This window comes from Epinephelus moara, chromosome 2 (assembly GCF_006386435.1).
Source record: "Epinephelus moara isolate mb chromosome 2, YSFRI_EMoa_1.0, whole genome shotgun sequence".
Lineage (NCBI taxonomy): Eukaryota > Metazoa > Chordata > Actinopteri > Perciformes > Serranidae > Epinephelus > Epinephelus moara.
The window spans coordinates 42,105,269-42,125,080 of NC_065507.1; the positions used below are offsets into that span (position 1 = coordinate 42,105,269).

Sequence of the window (19,812 nt, forward strand, 5' to 3'; positions counted from 1 at the left end):
GGTGGGATTCGCCTTTCGTTTCTGCTGGTGGTTGAAATCTGTAGGCTGCTCGCACAGCGTGCTGAATGATTTAAGTCTATTTTGCTCGCTCAAAACTATTTTTAGTCGCAAATGCGAGTGCAGTGACGGACAGATCGCCACACTGCCGACATTTTACTCAGCCCGTCACGGCACGCTGTTTGATTGCGTTATCAAAACACGCCGCTATTATTCGGCCTTGCTTTTAACTTCTTCCACCGAATACCGAATGTGTGTTTTTTTGCAATATTCGGCCGAATATATTCGGTTACCGAATATTCGGTGCATCCCTAATTTTGTTGCATTTTGATAAACAACATCACAGTAGTCCAATATTGGAAGAATTAGTTGAGAGGCAAGTTTTTTATTAACATTGGCCGCGTTTCCCAGTCAAGAGCGATCTTAAGACTTAAGAGCACAGGTAAGAACGTCTTTGGTAAGAAGGGTCGCTAAGATACGAGTGTTTCCCAGATGCGTTCTTAATGCCCTTCTTAGGATCGCTCTTAAGATCGCTCTTTAAGAAGCTCTTAACAGGAGCTGTCCACTACTGCGGTGCTGAAACTAAATCAATCGATGTCAGGGAAATCGATCACCCACCACTTAATCAGCGCATAAGTCACACATAGCGCTGCTACCTAACGCACTAATTCTCTGCTGCTCGTGTGTATGTGTTCTAATAATTCTAATGAAAAACTAAGACGATATTTGTTATTGACCTATTTTCATGATGAAAACAAGACTACAACTAAATAAGAAGTAGTCTTGGTAAGAGAATCATGAGGAAATGTATTATATTTAAACAAAAAAACACAGACGCCTTGCTGAGGCCTGTGCCATCTCCCACCACCTCCAGGAAGCTCCCCACTGCATAAAAATCGATCAATCGATCAATCCACCTCCAGGAAGCTCCCCACTGCATAAAAATCGATCAATCGATCAATCAATCAATCAATCAATCAATCAATCAATCAATCAATTTTATTTATAAAGCCCAATATCACAAATCACAATTTGCCTCACAGGGCTTTACAGCATAGAACATCCCTCTGTCCAGGATGGACAGACGTGCAAAAGATGTCGTACAGAACAAATCGACATAATAAATTAACAGTAATCTGTATGACACAATGAGACAGAAAGAGAGATGCAGGACAGACAGTAATGACAGTAGCTTACAAAAACATTATTGAAAGTAATAATATTATAAATATAATTCTGGCTATTGTGGTAAAATATGTTGAAAATATATATTAATATCTGATAGTATACATATGTGACAATAATCATATGTGTATAATAACAGTAGAAGTATGACTAATGATAACAGCAGCAGCAGGCATCTGGCAGGACCACGGCAGCAGCAACCACACACGTCACACTATCCAGGCACCGCTGCGATATAAGTTAACCTGCGAGACAGTGGAGCACAAAGGCTCCGGAGAAGAAGCTGAGTTAGTGACATGCAGTACAGCTGAGTTAGCAAGATTGCTAATTTGCAACCTCCGAGTGCCCTCCGGATGTGTGGAGACACTAGTTGATGAGGCGTATCTCAGCACGGAGCAGCCGGTACTTCATTTGGACAGCCCGGTCTGACAGCACATCGAGTCGGCTGAAGTGCTGACGCACAAATGCATTTACATATACGGTTTGGCTTTGCACATGGCGACGCTGTTGGTTAGCAGCTAGAATATGCTGTAAAGCAGCCATGGTATCTCACACGTGTGATGTGGCAACGCCTTTATATAGAATAGCGGGTGGAGCGTCCCTTGATGAGGTTCCAGCTGAGCTCAATTACACTTGTCAGTTGCCTGATATCTGAATGTCGCAGGTTTGGAGGGTGGATGTGCTTCTGTTGTGCCCTGATGCATTTTTTTGGATGCGGTAAACTATCTCATATGTGCATGCAGATGAGGGACATATGCGGACAAATTATGATAAATGATAGTCATGATGATTAATTTTATTTGTGTGCCTGATGTGCACAGCACATACAGGAACACACTTGTTATTCCTCAAACGTATTTTTCGTCTTACAATTATTTTTCTTCCGCCAGATTTCAGTAACTTCTGCCACAGCTTTGAGCGCACACAGGGTCTTCATAAAACATGTAGATTCAAGATTCAAATTGTTTATTGTCATATGCAAGTAAGGACACACGCTCTTAGCGCTATAAGCGATCTGGGAAACGTGGCCATTATATGTAAAGCAGTTACGTGAATGATATAAATTATTAATTCCAAAATTGACTTTACGTAAAACATAATCAATATGTGCTTTAAATAGGAGTTCAGGGTAAAGATATACACCAAGATATTTAATTTTGTCACTTTATGCAGATGAGGGCAATTTTTACATGTCATTACACAGGAGCCTGTTTTTGATTTAAGCTTTTGTCTAGTACCAAAGATCATAATATAGGATTTTGTTTTATTGAATAATAATTTATTATGTGAAAGCCAATCTTGTAGGATACAGAAATCAGATTGAAGAGAAGCTTGAAGTCGTAGTAAATGCGGTTTAGATTTGTATATGACAGTATCATCCGCATAAAGCTGAACATTACAGTTATTGAATATAGTTGGTAAATCATTAACATAGATAGACAAAAGAAGTGGTCCCAGTGTTGAACCTTGGGACACACCTCTTTGCTGAATCAACAGATCTGATTTATTACCATGTAGTACGACACATTGTTTACAATTGTGAAGGTATGAATTGAACCACAAAACTGCATTATCAGATAGACCAATAGCATGGAGTTTATCTAAAAGTAAATAACAATCAACAAAATCAAAAGCTTTGGTTAAATCAATAAAAATTGCACCAGTAAGTTCCCCATTATCTGCAGCAGAAAACACATCATTAGTAAATTTGAGTAGTGCAGTAGTAGTGGAATGGTTAGGCCTGAAGCCAGATTGAAATGGTGATAAGATATGGTTGATACTAAGATAGGTTGAAAGTTGAATGTAAATTAATTTTTCTAAACACGTTTGCAATGGAACAGATGATGGATATAGGTCTTTAATTGTTAAGGTCAAGTATATCACCTCTTTTATGTAGTGGGGTGATGCGTGCATATTTCCAGATAGCTGGTAACTCACAAGTGGCCAAAGAAAGGTTAAACAGGTCAGCAAGTGGATACACAAGAATACTGGAAGCTAGTTTAATAAATCTGTTTTCTGTTCCATCCAGTCCAGCACCACTGTTAACATTTAATCCATTAATGGCATTCAGGACTTCAGTCGGTGACATTTTCCTAAAAGAAAAAGAACTGCAACAAGGTGACATATTACTAAAAAGACCAGTAGTCAGGTAAGAGTCTGGTAGCAAGGTGGAACAGACAGAGGAGAAACGCTGAGTGAAAGCTTGTGCAATAGATAGAGTCATGTAATATTGTATTTTCAACTCTTATTTGCTTAATAGATTGTTTCTCAGATGTATTATTAATGGTTTTGATTTTGTTTCAGAATTGCTTCGGGTTCTTAAAATCAGAGATCAGACATTCTTTAGACTTGCACTGATTAAAATTTTTTGGGCCGATACCGTGTTTGGATGGCTGATTCCGATTTTGGCTGATTATGATTTCATTTTTTTCAAACCACTTTACAGCACACAAGATATTATTTTATTTATATATTATTTTCTATCTTTACTTTATTAGAACATTTCAACCAAGACACAACCACCTTTTCAATAATCATCTCAAATAAACAAAAAAACACAGTGACACGGGTTAAGAAACATTTTCCTTTTTGCTCAAATATAACTTCAGGTATAGTATTAAAATAAATAAGTAAAAAAGGCATACATAAATAAAAACAGATAAAATAATAATTTTTGGTGTATAGCATTTGTGGGAGACAATAAAGTAAAAATATCTCCTGTAGAAAATTCATACAGGTCTTCAGCAGTGGTGTAGTGGTAATTGATGAGGTGGGTGTACTACTAGGTAGATAGGTAGGGTACTGATGAGTAAGATGGCATACTCTCCTATATATTACAATGGGTTTTTAGCTGATAGGTGGGTATACTGTAACTGGATAGAAAAAGAAGTGGGTATACCCCGTATATCTGAATATACCCTCCACTACACCACTGGTCTTCAGGACGCGCCCGCCAGTGAGCGCAGACACACGCATCCCGCACCTCGTCAGTTTCAAGCGGCACAGTGCAGCAGTGAGAGCTCCGCAGTTAAGTTTAACATGGACAATTACCAACTTTCTCCTTCTCTCTTGACGTGTGTTTGAATGATTAAGGTGAGAAGCCTCCTAGGTTTCACTTCCTCACATCGCTCAAGCCGTGAGTTGCACAGGTGCATGTGTGTGCACTGCTGATATTATGCGATGTCAATCATGCAGCACGCCGGGACTTTGACCGGCGATATCATTATCAGATAGACCAATAGCATGGAGTTTATCTAAAAGTAAATAACGATCAACAAAATAAAAAGCTTTGGTTAAATCAATAAAAATTGCACCAGTAAGTTCCCCATTATCTGCAGAGAAACAGTCCATGCCTTGTCCCTCTGTCTGAAGAGACCAATAAGTTCAGGGCTAAACCAGGCGAGATGTTTACCCTTGGCCTTAGCAATTTTCCACGAAGCATGCTTGTCCACGACAGAATTAAATTCAGTATAAGGAAAATCCCAGGCATCTTGAACATTTGGAATTAATTGTTATCAGTCCCAGTTAATTGCTATCAAATCATTTATAAATAAATCTAAATTCAATTTCTTGTGTTGTCTGATTCTGATTAGTTTTGGTGGTGATTTAGGTAATTTAATTTTCCAAACACAGTAGACAACTGAATGATCGCTGAAGCAGTCAGACATAACACCTGCCCTTAAGATCCTGGATGGGTGTGAGACTAGTATCCAGTCAAGCAAAGATTGGGATCTAGGAGTGGTTCCTGTAGGCTCATTAATTAGTTGTGTAACATTTAGACTAATAAGTATATTTTCAGATGACCTATCTAACCAATTTTTATTGAAATCTCCTAATAGTATGATTTCATATTTACAGGAAATGGAATTGATGGTAGAAGCAATGCAATTGGAGGACTCAGCAGGGGAAGAAGGTGGTCTATATATGCTACCAATGGTAATACATTTATTTGTATGAAAAATTATCTTAACAAAAATGCATTTGAAATGTAGAGGAGCAACTGTGGGTATAATTAACTCAGATGCAAGATCAGAAGAAACATATATAGTGACACCACCACCCCTGGAGCATCTATCAGATCTATATAGTACATAGTTTGTGAGATTTATTTCATTATCTGAGATCATTATTTAGCCATGTTTCAGAAAGTGTGATGATGTTAGGCTTATGTAGGGCAACCCATACACAAAGTAAGTCAATTTTAGGTACAAGACTCCTGATATTTAAGTGAATGATTTTTAATCCTTTAGTTTCATCCATTTATGGAGTAAAAACTGCAATGGTACCGTCACTAATTGAACACAGTTTTGAAAATAGTTGTATCCAGAAATGCAGAAGAGGGTTGTAAAGATTACAAGATTCATAGACACATATAGGCTACACACACACACACACACACACACACACACACACACACAAGAAAAACAAAACAAAACACATAACAAATACGCCCCTCAAGAACAGCCCAGCAACCCCAGACACCATATCCCAGAGTATTTCCATGAGTAAACCAGACTTTATATATACCATCTATTAAACTCAGAATCCCAGTCTAAATTAATTATGAAAATAAAAAGAAAGCGTAGCTCACAACAGAAATAATTGACAGGCAGCGAGTAACATTAACAGCTAGGGGCAGAAGTGCTACGCTAGACGGCGTTAACATGCCAAAGAAGAAGAAGAAGAAGTAGCCAATCAACAGTCAGCACGAGGGCAGAATGTAAACAAAACATTGACAACTGAGGTAGATTAATAACTGTTGCATCAAACAACAACTAAAGCAAATGAGGAAAAAACAGTCGCACCTCAAGCATCACTATCAGGGCAGCTCCGCTGAGTCTTTTGAAGAGGAAAATATGAAAGAGCCAGTTTGATGAACTGATGGTTGAAGGCTAATTTTGTGTTAAGTTTAGCCGCAGTATCATCGCCTCACCTCTGCAGGTAATCATAATCCCGGAGAAGATGTGGGGGACATGAAGGCTGCTTCAGCGTCTTTATGGCAGTTGAAATATTGCTGTTTGCCATCAACACAGCGTGCAGGGATAGAGGAGAGAGTACTTCAAAAAGATCATGAAGTTTGCATTTCACAGGATCAAAGCTCCGGTGCTTCCTCGTCAGATCGGAACTGTAGTCCGGGTAAATGTGGATGCGAGACCCGTTCTATTCCAGCTTCTTTTTCTCCCTTGCAAGGCGAAGTATTTTCACCTTATCTTGGAGATACAGAAGTTTGATCATGATAGGCCTGGGATTGGTTCTGCCACTTTGTCGGACAGTCAGAGAGTGATGGGCCCTCTCAATGATCGGAGGAGCCGTGAAGTTGTTATGTCCCAGAAGCTGTGGAATTAGCTGAGACATGAAGCCGATGATATCCGTACCCTCAGCGGACTCATGAATCCCAAGGAAGCGGAGATTATACTGTCGGCTTCGGTTTTCCAGGTCATCAACCTTGTCCATCAGTGAGGAGTTGTCTTTTTCCAGGCGTTGGACTTGAGCAGAAAGCTCATGTATGTTGTCCTCATTCCACCCATGTGCTGCTCTAATAGATGAACTTGCTCTCCCAAAATAGAAAGAGAGATTTGAATGTTAATCAAAGTGCTTTGAATGCGATCCACTTTTGTATCGAGTTGCGTGAGAATGTCAGTCTTAATTTGTTGAATGCTGTCTCACAGAGTTCTCACAGAGAGATCCACTGTGGCAAGGACGCCAAAAGCAGTCAGATACACCGATATTGTAGTTGCTTAAACTGACTTACTTGCTCGCTATAGAAGTATAGATGCAGATCAGATAAAAAAAATCGTGGATCAGGCTGAAGGAGAACCTGTAAAGCTACCAAAATTGCAGTAATCAAACTGGCAATTGAGACGTGTTCACTCACGCTGCGGCCATCTTTTTCGATATTATATTTGATATATTTAAATAAGCAGAGCACTGCTTTTGTACAAATCCAAATCAGACTGGTCCTTTTTCACAGTGCATCTTCTGGAAGCAAAATATAAAGAAAATTGTACCTTAGATATAGGCTAACAAAAAATAAACCTGACATTACAGAATGCAACCAAATGAAAACAGCATTTATTGGGTACATATCATTGGGCAAATGGCATATGTTTCAGTCTGTCTCTGATCCACCACTCTTTCTTTTCAGCATCGCTGTTATGATTGTCTGAGTTGATGCTGGAAAGGGACAGGGATTCAGTCAGGTAGTGTTTATGACGTAATTTTTGGCTATCATGTAAATTATTTATTTTATTTTTTATATATACTTTATTAATCCCCCTGAGGGTAAATTAAATTTTTCATCCACTGTGTGTTTTTATCTATAGGCCATCTAAGGTTAACACAGGTTTTCTTCAAGAATGGTAATGGTAAATGGACCTCCGGAAGTGCAGCTGCGGATGGCAGAAAGTGACTTCGCTCAGAGGAGTGCACATCCATCAAGGAAGAGGTGTGGAAGGCAGCCTGAACGGTGCACTGCTACGGCAGGTCAGATGGAAGGGACCCACAGCCAGGTAGAAAAACACAGTGCAGCAGGACCCAACAGTGCCGAAAGGGCAACAGTAGAGGACGTTCAACAAGGGATGGAGTCAACCCCGCAGAGTGACTGGCACGCTACCCCCCCCCCCCATCAGCCACACAACCAGCAAGTCAGCCCAAGCAGCTAGAAAAGCGGAGTAAGATCAAATGGCCAAAGGCAGGAAACCAAGAGGAGTGGCGCAGAGAGAGGTTTGGAGAATGCCCAGACAAGCAAGCCACAGCCTTGACACAGAAAGGACGGAGGGAGAAGCACATCGAAGAGCTCCTATACAACAAACACCAGCCTTGAAAAGTTGGAAAGCAGTCCCAGAAGAAAAAAACAGGCCTCAAACTTCTGTGGGATGAGCTCAAACAGAAGGTGGCAAAGCAATGTCGGGCAGACCAGATTAGGAGGCGGAGGAAGAGAAAGGAGAAGGAGAGGAGAGATTTCTTCAAGGATCCTTTTAGGTAAGCCTGTCAGCTGCTGGAGAAAATGCAAAGTGGGAAGCTGGTCAACTCCAGGCAAGACCTAGAGCAGTACGTGAAAAACCAGTACAAAGATGCAGCCAAAGATACACCACTTGGCTCGCCAGGATACATTCCACAGCAGGATCATCATCACTGAGTATCCTCTTTGACACCTCCCCGTGGAAGATCCTAGAGGTCCTCCAAGGGCAAGGTCAGCCTCAGCACCTGGGCCAAACAGGCTACCTTACAAATTCTATAAGAACTGCCCGCAAGTGGCCAAGATTTTGTGGAAGCTCATGAGGGTCGCCTGGAAAAGGAATCCATCCCAGCTGAATGGCAACAGGCAGTAAGGATATTCATTCCCAAGGAGCAGAATTCCAGCACCATCAACCAATTCAGGAGCATTGCCTTACTGAATGTGGAAGGGAAGGTTTTCTTCTCAGTCCTTGCGAAAAGAATGACCAACTTCTTAATGGACAACGGTTACATCGATACAAGTTGCCAAAAAGCTGGGATCCCAGGCTTCCCAGGGTGCATCGAACACTCATCCATGATCTGGGAGCAGATCCAGCATGCCAAAAGGGAGTGAAGCGACATCCATGTAGTGTGGCTTGACTTGGCAAATGCTTATGGGTCAGTGCCATATAAGTTCATCGACTTTGCATTGGAATTATTTTACGTTCCACCGTCTGTCACCAGCATCATCACCAAGTACTTTAGCAACTTCCACATGTGCTTTGCCCTGGAAAGCTTTACAACAGGGTGGCAACAACTGGAAGTTGCCATCGCCATGGGATGCTCGATTTCCCCCATACTCTTTGTGGCTGCATTTGAGATCATCCTCAGCGGAGCAAGGCAAGTGGCCAGAGGCCTGAGGCTACCGTCCAAGGATTGGCTTCCTGCTCTCAGAAGTTACATGGATGACATGACAAGCATCTTGCAGACAGCTCCATGTACAGATAGGCTCCTCAAGCACCTAGATGAGCTCACAGGGTGGGCAAGAATGAAGATCAAGCCTGCAAAGTCCTGGAGTCTCTCGATCAATGAAGGGGTGAGGTGCGGTAGGACAGTGTTCACGGCAGGAAGAGAGAAGACCCCACCTCTGACAGAGCAGCCAATCCAAAGTCTGGGCAGGGAGTACACTTCTGACCTCTCCGACAAACAGATGGGAAGGGCTGTGCAGAAGCAGCTGACCCACGGCCTGACAAGGATTGACAGCAGCCAACTCCCCGGAAACTGAAGCTGTGGTTCTACCAATTCACACTGTTCCAGCATGTGATGTGGCCTCTGAAGGTGTGGGAAATTCCATTGACTTGGGCCAGCAGGCTACATGGCATCACCAACACCTACATCAGGAAGTGGTTAGGCCTCCTTCGCTGCTTCTCAGATGCAGGTCTCTTTGGCAAAAATGCCCATCAGCTCCCACTGAAGTCCGTAAGCATGGGATAAAAACTGGAGAAGGCTCATCTTGTTGTTGAGCTGAAGAATTCCAGGGACCAGGCTGTTAGGGGCATAGCAGCGGGTGTCCGAACAGGCCACAAGTGGAGGGCCCAGGTAGAGGTGGACCAAGCTATCAGCAGGCTGAAGCACATGGAGGTCATGGGGAGAGTGCAGCAAGGCTGGGCTGGGTTTGGCTGGGGAGAACCAGTCAAGTTCTGGTCCAAAGCCTCGAGGAAGGAGAGGAAGACCATGATCATGGAGGAACTGCCACGGGTGGAGCAGGAGTGCTACCTCATCAAGGCCATGTCCCAGGGCAAACAGGGGGTGTGGACTCGGTGGGAGGACACAATCCACAGAGCCATAATCTGGAGAGACATCTGGCAAACAGGCATGGCTCAGCTTCATGGTGAGGGCAGCGTATGATACCCTTCCCTGCCCATAAAACCTGTCGCAGTGGTTTGGGGGTGAAGAAAAGTGTCCCCTGTGCAGCAAAATCAACATATCACTGATATCACAGTCATTATAAAGGCTACATACACATGCTATATCTTGTTATTTTTTTCAAGACAATCTGGGCTAACCAGATTTGCCATCATTTCATGTCCTTCTATGTGCCTGTATTTTATATTAATTTTTATATCAATGAAAAAAAAAATATGTGACTAAATTCTTACATTTTTGCATGTATCTCACCATAGCAAGTTGGAAGAAAACATATTCTGCCATATATGAAGAGGGGAGACTCTCTGGAATCTGGCAATATAAGAACCATGATGGTGGGACATTCTGTCACTTCACAGTTGTCCAAAACATGTGGTTTGTGCCAGGCGGACATGATTGCCAGTATTTTTTCATTATTGCAAGAAATTACATTGACTCATTCACAAGTCAAAAATGTGTTTTATCTGAAAGAAACATGCAATATTTACATCTAAGATAATAGAAAAATAGTCAACTAAGTGCAATGATGTCCTCCAAGATAGTATTTGCCACTTTGTTTGCAGTAAACAAAGTTTGTTGTTTTTCAGTTTCAGTTATATATTGGGGGGCATTTTGGGCATTGGGGGGGACACATGTCCTCCTCAATGTATATGGTGACTACGGCCCTGTCATGCATGCATAATTAGGCTACAGTTGTTTGAGAGAATTAAGGAACTTGTAAATTTGTTGCTCAGCCTCTTAAGTGTGGTTGTTTATACACAGACTTATAATACTTTTCTAAAAAATGTTTGTATTTCATCTTGTTTATACTGTATAGCCTTGGATTCTGGGTCCCTTAGCGTTATCCACTCTTTGTTTTTGTAGCTTTATGGCCTGGATTTTGAGCCTGACTTGTAGTATGTCTGCTTTGTAAATAACATCTTTTTTCAGTTTCATGTGAATATAACATATATTTCATTCCTAATGTTCTTTTTTTTTTTTGTTAACAAATTTACTTTTTCTTCTCTTTTATTCTGCAACTCAAGATCTTTTCAGTAGGAGAAAGCCCAAATAGTGGCAGCAGCAGCTAGCAGTGAGACTTGTCATAGTGGCCATATTAGTCACAGCTGCCGGTGTTTGGGGCAGCTGCCACTGACCTGCCACTGTTAGTAGGGTACGGTATGACCTTAAAGGCTAAAGACAATCATCAAGGAAAAACTTTAGGAAGTCAGGTGGCGTAGTATAAAGAGCGACAAGGTCCATAATACATTTAAACTGAGATTGGGTTTCACACGTCAGGAAGAGTGTGATTTTGTAAGTGTTATAACTTTTTAAACTTAAGTAACGTGTATGCCAAACCACATGTTTTGGAATACACATTACACACTGTGATGGAGTGAAGCATGTCTCCATGTGGATACATATCCACCGCCTGGCTCACTGTGATGGAGTGAAGCATGTCTCCTGTCTGTCCTACCAGGAGACCTGCGGTGTGTTGGGAGGTCCTCCTGGAGAATGTGATCCATCACGCTGTCAACTAACTATATGTAGCACACTAAGAGGAAGACCGTGACTGCTGTGGATGTGGTGTATGCCTTTTCGGGATGCACTCTGTATCCTGTAAAACTCTGGATCCAATATATATTATAGATATTAGATATTGACTGACTGATTCAGATTTTACAGTAGCTGGTATATGCCGGCTTTTGATCTGTATTACTTGTGGTCCGGCAGATGAAAATATTAACGGCCAAAATGTCCGCAGCAGGGAAATTTGCCAAATCACAAAATAAATAAATAAATAAATGAATAAATAAATAAATGAATAGATGAACAGCATATTAAAAAGCCTGTATACTTAGGTGACGGCATCACAGATCATATTCTCCAGGAGGACTCTCAACACACCATGGTAGAACAGACTGAAGATATGCTTCACTCCAGCAGCAGTAGCTCAGTCCATAGGGACTTGGGTTGGGAACCGGAGGGTCGCCTGTTCGAGTCCCTGTCCGGACCAAAATATGGAGCGTGGACTGGTGGCTGGAGAGGTGCCAGTTCACCTCCTGGGCACTGCCGAGGTGCCCTTGGGCAAGGCATCGAACCCCCCAACCGCTCGGGGCGCCTCACCAAGGGCAGCCCCCTCACTCTGACATCTCTCCACTTTGTGCATGTATAGGTCCTGTTTGTGCATGTGTGTGTCTTTCGGACCTGTGTGTAATTGACAAGCAAGAGTGAAAACAGTGAATTTCTCCTCAGGGGGATTAATAAAGTAAATAAACTTAAACTTAAACCATGGCGAGTCAAACGGTGGATAGGGGGTTTGGTGGTTCACCAGGCCGTCCTCAAGCTTGGGAGTCGTGAGCCCCAGCCCAGAGCTCCGTGGCTGGCTCTCCGATCTGCAGAAATAGTTTTGACGTCTTATCTATTTTTCCGCTAGCCGCGGGTGAATCTGTCGGGAAAACACACTGATTATCTATAGAATAAAGAATATAAAGGCTATATTAGACATGATATAAATTATCTGATTATGATAAATTATAAAATATGCACACCGTGTTTCCATTTATTTGTCAGACATGACTAAACCGATAGCCAGACAAGCGGACACACATGAACACACACACAGACACATAAGCAGACAGACACAGAGCTCTTCATGTGATTAGAACAGAGCAGAGGAACAGAATCTATCGCTAAGCAGCGCAGAGACTGCACTTCTTGTGTTAACAGCCAGGCAACTGCTGACAGGCGGCTGCGTGACAACTGACATATTGGGGTGGCGCACCCAGTCCTTTTCCTCCTTTACCTCTGCCACTAAACCTGTGATTAGTTACTCTATTCAATTAAAAAAAAAGAAGAAGAAAATAAATAAAAAATTTCCCACAGCCCAAGCCCGAACCTGACCCGGGCTTGGATGCTGATGATGAACAGATGATTTCCATTTTGCCAATCTGAAGCTGCAACATTCAGGAAAGTTGCCGCTGCAGGGTGCACAAGTACGGGCATGACAGCCCTTCAAAAGTGGAGGCTGGCTGTTAGCTCAGATGGAACCTGATTTGAAATGCATCATGAGTTTTCTATGAGTGCAGCATGCACTTTTAACGTCAATTTTGCAGTATTGCATGATGAAATCAACATATCAAACGTAATTTCGGGGAGCCAAAATTGGGACTGTGATTCGTCAAAAATGGTGCAACCCTACTGTGTGCCATTTATGTCTCTTCATTCTAAAATTCAGCCATATTCATCACACTCTCCTTACACACTTGCACACATTAACATCTGAACTTTACTTGTTACATGAAAGTCTAAAAATGAACCACAATTGAGCCACAAGTCAGTGTTTCCCATACACAGGGTTTAGTGGATATATGATGTGAGTGACTGTCTCTCTATTATCAAGCATTTTAAAATGATGATAGATAATGATATTTAGCTACTTCAACATGCTTGAAAATGGACACAGTGAAGTCACACACTCACCTCTCTGAAGCTCAGCTTGCCATCAAAGTCTTCGTCCACCTCTTTGATCATGTTCTTGAGGCCCAGGTGGGTCTGTGGAGCTCCAAGCTTCTCCATCATCAGCTTCAGCTCCATCAGATCAATGAAGCCATCTTTACCAGTGTCATACCTACAAACAACAAAACCCACGCAGTATTCATTTAGTGATGTTCCCATGTTCTGTCCGTGTCCTGACCTGTCATGTGTTCTAAATGTACCTTAAAGGGATATTGTTCAAGGTTCTAATACTCCTGTCAACATGGGAGTGGAAAAATATGCTTGCTTTATGCAAATGTATGCCAATGTGTTCTGTGTGAATGGTAAGTCCAGTTTTTTTGCAGAGGCGTTCCAAGCGATGGTGAAGGCATATATAACCTAATAATGATAGTGATGCAAATAACCTAATTGTGATGCAGGCTGCAAAATCTGATGCAGAGGGGGAGGGAATATCACTTAGTTGGCGGAGGTCTGCACTCTCTGAGTGCTTTTCTAGTTATCATTAACATACCATTTTTAACAGTCTTCCTAACATGTTTGTTTGCTTGGACAGATGCGCCACCTGACATTTTGGGGGTTTGAGATGCCAAAACACAAAATAATTATATTATGTGAACATACTGAAAATACTCTCAAACTAATCATGTTTTATAGAATAAAATGATATATGACTTGAATTGATTAAATTATTTTTAAAAAGAAATAATGCATTCTGACAGGAAAATATGCATGTCATGTCATTGACCCATGTATGTTAAAATCTCCCAACAGTATTGTTAGGGGAGATTGCACAAAGAGGGGTAAGAAAAGCAGCAAATTAATTTATGAAATCATTATTGGGCTTGGGTGGGCGATAGACCATGGCAACTATGGTAGGGGTAGGGCCATTTAGCTGTAAGGCAATGGATTCAAAGGAGATGTGATTGGGCACAGTCAGGCACAAGGCTTTCCACTTCTCACTGAAAATTATCGTGAGACCTCCCCCTCTGCGAGAAGCACGGGGTTGACAGATGTAAACAAACCAAGGTGGCGTAGATTCATTCAGTTGAGAAAAGTCATTAGGTTGTTGCCATGTCTCAGTCACATACAGAAAGTCAAACCTACGATCCACCAGGAGATCCCGGAGGAGAGGACCCTTGCTTGTGAGAGGGCGGATGTTGAATAATCCGAAGTTGACTTTGTTGTGGAGGAGTTTGACGCTGGCGTTAGCCAACCGGGCTAGGCTGGCTAGGACACGGTGGGTAACTTGCCATCTGGGGTTTCCTGGACGGCGACGAGTTAAAGACCAGATGGATTGTATTGGTGTGGAGTCGTCGATGTAAAAGCTCCGCCGGGATCCACGATGGATATATTTCCGACGGGCATGACGCGTGATGTCCGGGCAGAGAAGCAGTGCCGGTGTGTGATCTAACAGGTGGAAGCGCAGTTGCAGGAGCTCAGCAGCTGAATATTGGCTTACTGCTGTCGATGGAGTGAGTAAAAAGGACAGGGCAGTCCAGGCGAGCAAAGACCATACAAACTCAGTGTTTCCCATACATTGACGAGACTATGGCGGCCTGCCTACCAGCTGGAGCACCTACTGAGAATTCTTTGGCTTTCCCCCTCACCCTCCCCGGCCTCAGCACAGATGTCACTGTCCTAGTGCTAGCATGAGCTTGAGTTGATAGAGCAGAACGTTTTTTTAAGCAGAATACTGAGGAATACTGACACCCACTTCGCAAGGCATTCTTGGAAACACCGGAAAAACATCAGTAGAGAATTGTGTGGCTGTATTTAAGACAACTCTGCGCCTGCACAGCAACACACAGCACCATTGAAGTAAGCTCTGAAAACTTTTTCTTTCTCATTTGGCTCATGGTACTTACTTTCCATTCCAGGTCAAAACTGATCTCCACAACAGGCTGCAGGGAGAGCACCCAGCTGCCTGCCTGAGGGTTGTCATAAATGGGCCTGTCCCAGAGGCATTCAACTACGGATGGGGGCGGATAACAAATCAAAAATTTTGCTCGGGTTCGGCCCACTTGACATGCTGCTGTGTTGTGCTATGGCCTAAGCGTCCGTAGCGCCTAATAATATAATGGTAATTTATAAAGAGCTAAGACGAAGACAAAAAATCAGCAGTGGCGGTCATATTTCAGTTGCATATAGGGGAAACACTGGGCCTCCAGAGGCAGATCAGTGCGTTAGTCATTTTTCTTTTGATTACTGAAATGTTTAACCACTAATCCTTAGCTGTAATTTAAGTGTAACCCTTCACCATAACATACCACTCGTGTTTTTATCAGTAAAATAAAATTAAAAAAATTCACACATAAAAAGCACAAAGATGTTGAAATCTAGGCATATTCTGCCCCCCCCACCCCCCAATATCATGGAAGTCAGTGTAGGCATTAAGTCCATCTGGAGATTACAAGCATGATACAAACTGATTTCAGGAGACAAGGAAAATCAGTTAAAAAACAGGGAGCAACGCAACAGGGACAGCGGCAGCTAATCGCGCCTGTGTTCACTTCCCAAAAGAAGTGTGGTTAAATGTGTTGCTCATAAGTACAGCTCCATTGTCAGCAAACCTATTTTCGCTCTGCTTTTAAAGGCAAAGCTCAACAGCCACAGAGAGGACAGGCTTAAGAGAAAAATCCATACAGATCCAGCGGTGCAGGAGTAGAGTTCTCAATGGGCCCAAAAATTCAACCCGAAACCGAAATGACCCGAGGGACTTGAAGCCCGAAACCGGCTCGCCCGACATGTAAATGGAAGGGGGAAAAATGATGCTCCCCCAGTGCGCCTCAGCAGTCTGGCTTCCCTGGCTCAAATACAGTATCTTTAATCACTTAAAGTCAACCAATCATTCATGTCCCAAAATAATATTACCAGGCAGGCTTCAACGTCAGCCTGGGGGAAAGCAACCATTGCGCATCATGTAGCGCTGCACTTAAGCCGCTCTCAACACTTTTCCTGCACCTGAACGCTGACTGACTGAACTTTGCTCACACTTCACAGCAGCATATCTTGTTTTAGTATTATTATTTTTTTCATCAGAACGGAATTCAGCATTATTTATTTTTATAATCCGTATATTCTTCTTGCTTAATTATTATAGCCCTATTAACATCCCCCTTACACACACACACACACAGCAGACGATACTTCAACTCGAACACCTTATTAAAAACGGTAACTATAACCTTCAAACTTCAACAACATAACATTGAATAATGAATGGATTTGGAATAATCTTAACAGACATGCATATTTTCTTCCTCACAGGCTGCCGAATATCTGTTTAGCCTTTAACAATTAAACATTTACTCTTTAATAATTGGCCAAAATAATAAATAAAAAAATCTCCAAATAAAACGTGAAATAAATAAAAATAGAGATTGCTGTGTTTTTTAAAGTCCACTTTAGTTAGAAGGACCAGCCGGCTGGGAATCCTGGGAGCAACATCGGCACATCAGTAGGTTTTCTGTGACACTGCGCTTCTTCTACAATCACCCCAAGTTACAGCAAACTGGAGATGATGGATTAACAAAATGATGAAAAGCTACATATTTACAAGTAGAGAAAATGTTGATGATTGATTGACAGTGACAGACTCCAAAATCAGATCCATGGAGCTCTCTCTCTTTCTCTCTCTCTCTCTCTCTCTCTCTTAATTTAATTAGTCGGCCCGAAATGGACCCGACCCGTTGGGCTTACTCAGGTCGGGCTCGGGCTCAGGTTGAAATTGAGAACTCTATGCAGCAAGACCTCCAAATAAAGAGGAGGATGATGGACCTCCTAGAGGAATCAGAGGGGCGCAACTCAGAGAGGCTGGATAACATCACAGAAAACATAGCCACCATTACCAATACCATCCAAGAAGGCGTTTCACTACTGAGCCATCTAATGTCCAAGCAGCACCCTCACCTTGTTAATGTTTTTTGGACCAAGATGAATGGAGGTGGCTTTGCACATTTGCCTAACAATGACAGACACAGTCGTAGCCTTCCCTCATCACTTAAATAATATAGTGTGCACACCACCTTTTTTAGGACTCCAACTGGCGATCTCATATTTGTCCTTTCCCCCTCAATGTAAGGACAAAGTTCTTTGCTCAGGGCAACGAGGGAGGCTTTAGACATATGAATGTTTTCTCTCAATTCATTCTCTTCGACAACGTCATTCCCACCACTTGCTTGTCCTCCCAGTCTTGTCCTCTTTTAGCTGTCCTTCGTCGGTGTATAGATGGATTCAGTATTTGGCGCATGTAAGTAATGCGTCTCCGCTGATCAAAGTGATGGTGCAGTAAATCTACACTTTGCTTGAGAAGCACTGATAAATTTAGAGTGAGCAGCACAAACAGAGCTCAGGAGTCCGCCATCGTTGTTGTGATGGTCAACTTTGTCATGCATGCCTAGTGTCTGGAACCGTAATGCGCATGTACAAAAAGTCTCCGTTTTCAGGGGAACTGCATATTGCAAGTTTACATGACAACTAAGACAGTGCTGTTTCCAAAACATTGTACTCTGGAACCCGTTTTCCAAATGTTGCGTTTTCAGGCACCCAAAATGCTGCTGTCGTGTAAACAATCAGCCAAAACGCAACAAAAGTTTACCGTTTTCGTTCAGAATCGTTGTTGTATAAACAGCCTTAGTTTTGATATTTGACTAGTCAACTAGTTGTCTAGAAATAATGCAGTCTGACACAGTTCCTTAATGCTTCCGTGTTGTCAGTATGAATGTTATCGCCAACAGTAATGACACAGTCAAATTCTATCTATTTGGGTGATCAACAACAGTGCAACAAAGTCAGCAAAGTCAATAAAGTCATCAAAAAGGTCTGCACAATACATAGCTGGCCTTCAGATTAAAGAATGCAACTCAATTTGAGGAGTTCAACTGAAGAGCAACACTCCACCTGTTGTCTTATCTGCTCTAGAGTTGCTAATAAAACTGAAGTTGGGAGGCATTGTCTCAAAAGAACTGCCGCACTTGATCAATCAATCAAGCCAAATTTGGGTTGTCAAATACAATTTGTGCCAGTTTTAAAAGGAGCAATAAGCGAAATTCATCATTTCTAGATTGAAGGAATTAAAAAATTGCTATGTGAAGAACTAGAGGTGTAATTTCATCTGGAGTATAGCATGACCTCACACACCCTCTCTCTGTGTTGATCTCCAGCCCATTGTTTACAAGCTGGTCCGGCTGCACGTTCATGTACGTTCATGTGAATCATCCAGACCACTGATGGATTGGGGGACTTCACAATGGGGCAGGCTATGGGACAGTGGTGTCCTGTAGCCCTCCATGCTGCCCCCCAACCCATCCCCCAACCCATCCTTATCTGTCCTCCAATTTTAAAGCACCACACACACCTACATCTTGGGGGACAAATGAGGACAGGTTCCAGGGGCCTTATGGCTGCAGGACAGCAGTGTCCCGCCCATCTGGGGTGCGTCTCTGGCTCTCTGGGGGTGCTGGCCATTGCGGCCCTGGGTCCTTGGGCCTGCGTGGTGTCCCGCGGCCTCTGCGGCTCCCTGGGCGTGGGGTCTGGGCGCTCCTGCGGCCTTGGGGTGCCTTGCCGGCCGCCTTCCCCCGCTGGGCTGGGACATTGACTCTGGACCCTGGTGATGGTTCTCATAAACACATTGGGAGTGTTTAAATACACGCATGCATGTTCGATACTTCAGCTCCGTGACGCATCGCAAAGAACCGATAGGATCACTCAAAAGGGGCTCAGTTGCTTCTCAAACCTACCACACTGCTCTGGCAACTCTTCTCCACAATCAGGCTTTCCTCCACCACCAGGGGCCTGTATCATGAAGCGAGATCAACCTTTCCTGGGTTACCCAGACCTATCCTGGGTTGACTAACCCTAACAATAGAAATCAGGATAATCGGTATCACGACGCTGGATATCAACTTGGTAACTCAACCCAGGGTTGCTTTATCAAGAGCCGTGAACGCGCACGCAGCGGACCAATCACAATCATGAGAGAAGCGCAGCGTCATTGAGCGTCCTCACAGAGCGCCGTATGTGAGGGGAAAAAAAAGTATTTCTCATGAGGATCAGAGATTAATTCTACTAAAATATGAGGAGGAGAAAAGCAACATTACAGAAAACGCATGGCAACGCATAATGGGATGAATAATGTTTAGTTTTAGTTTAGATTAGTTTATTTGCACATAATGTTAAAAACAGACAGTATAAAATTTACAAGATTACAAAAAGAAAAGTGCCGGAGCAGTCAGAAGCCACTAAAAGCTTATCAAAGAAATTCCCCTGTCAAAACATCAATGAAATCACATA

General features: G+C 42.7%; 1 protein-coding gene across 1 annotated transcript in view; it reads right to left on the reverse strand.

Moving 5' to 3' along the window:
• The window catches only part of efhd1 (EF-hand domain family, member D1), a 77,727-nt gene that overhangs the window by 10,031 nt on the left and 47,884 nt on the right, over window positions 1-19,812 (reverse strand). The window contains exon 2 of the mRNA XM_050056450.1: window positions 13,507-13,654. Within this exon, the coding sequence (XP_049912407.1) occupies window positions 13,507-13,654 (148 nt within the window). The remainder of the gene's footprint in view (window positions 1-13,506; window positions 13,655-19,812) is intronic.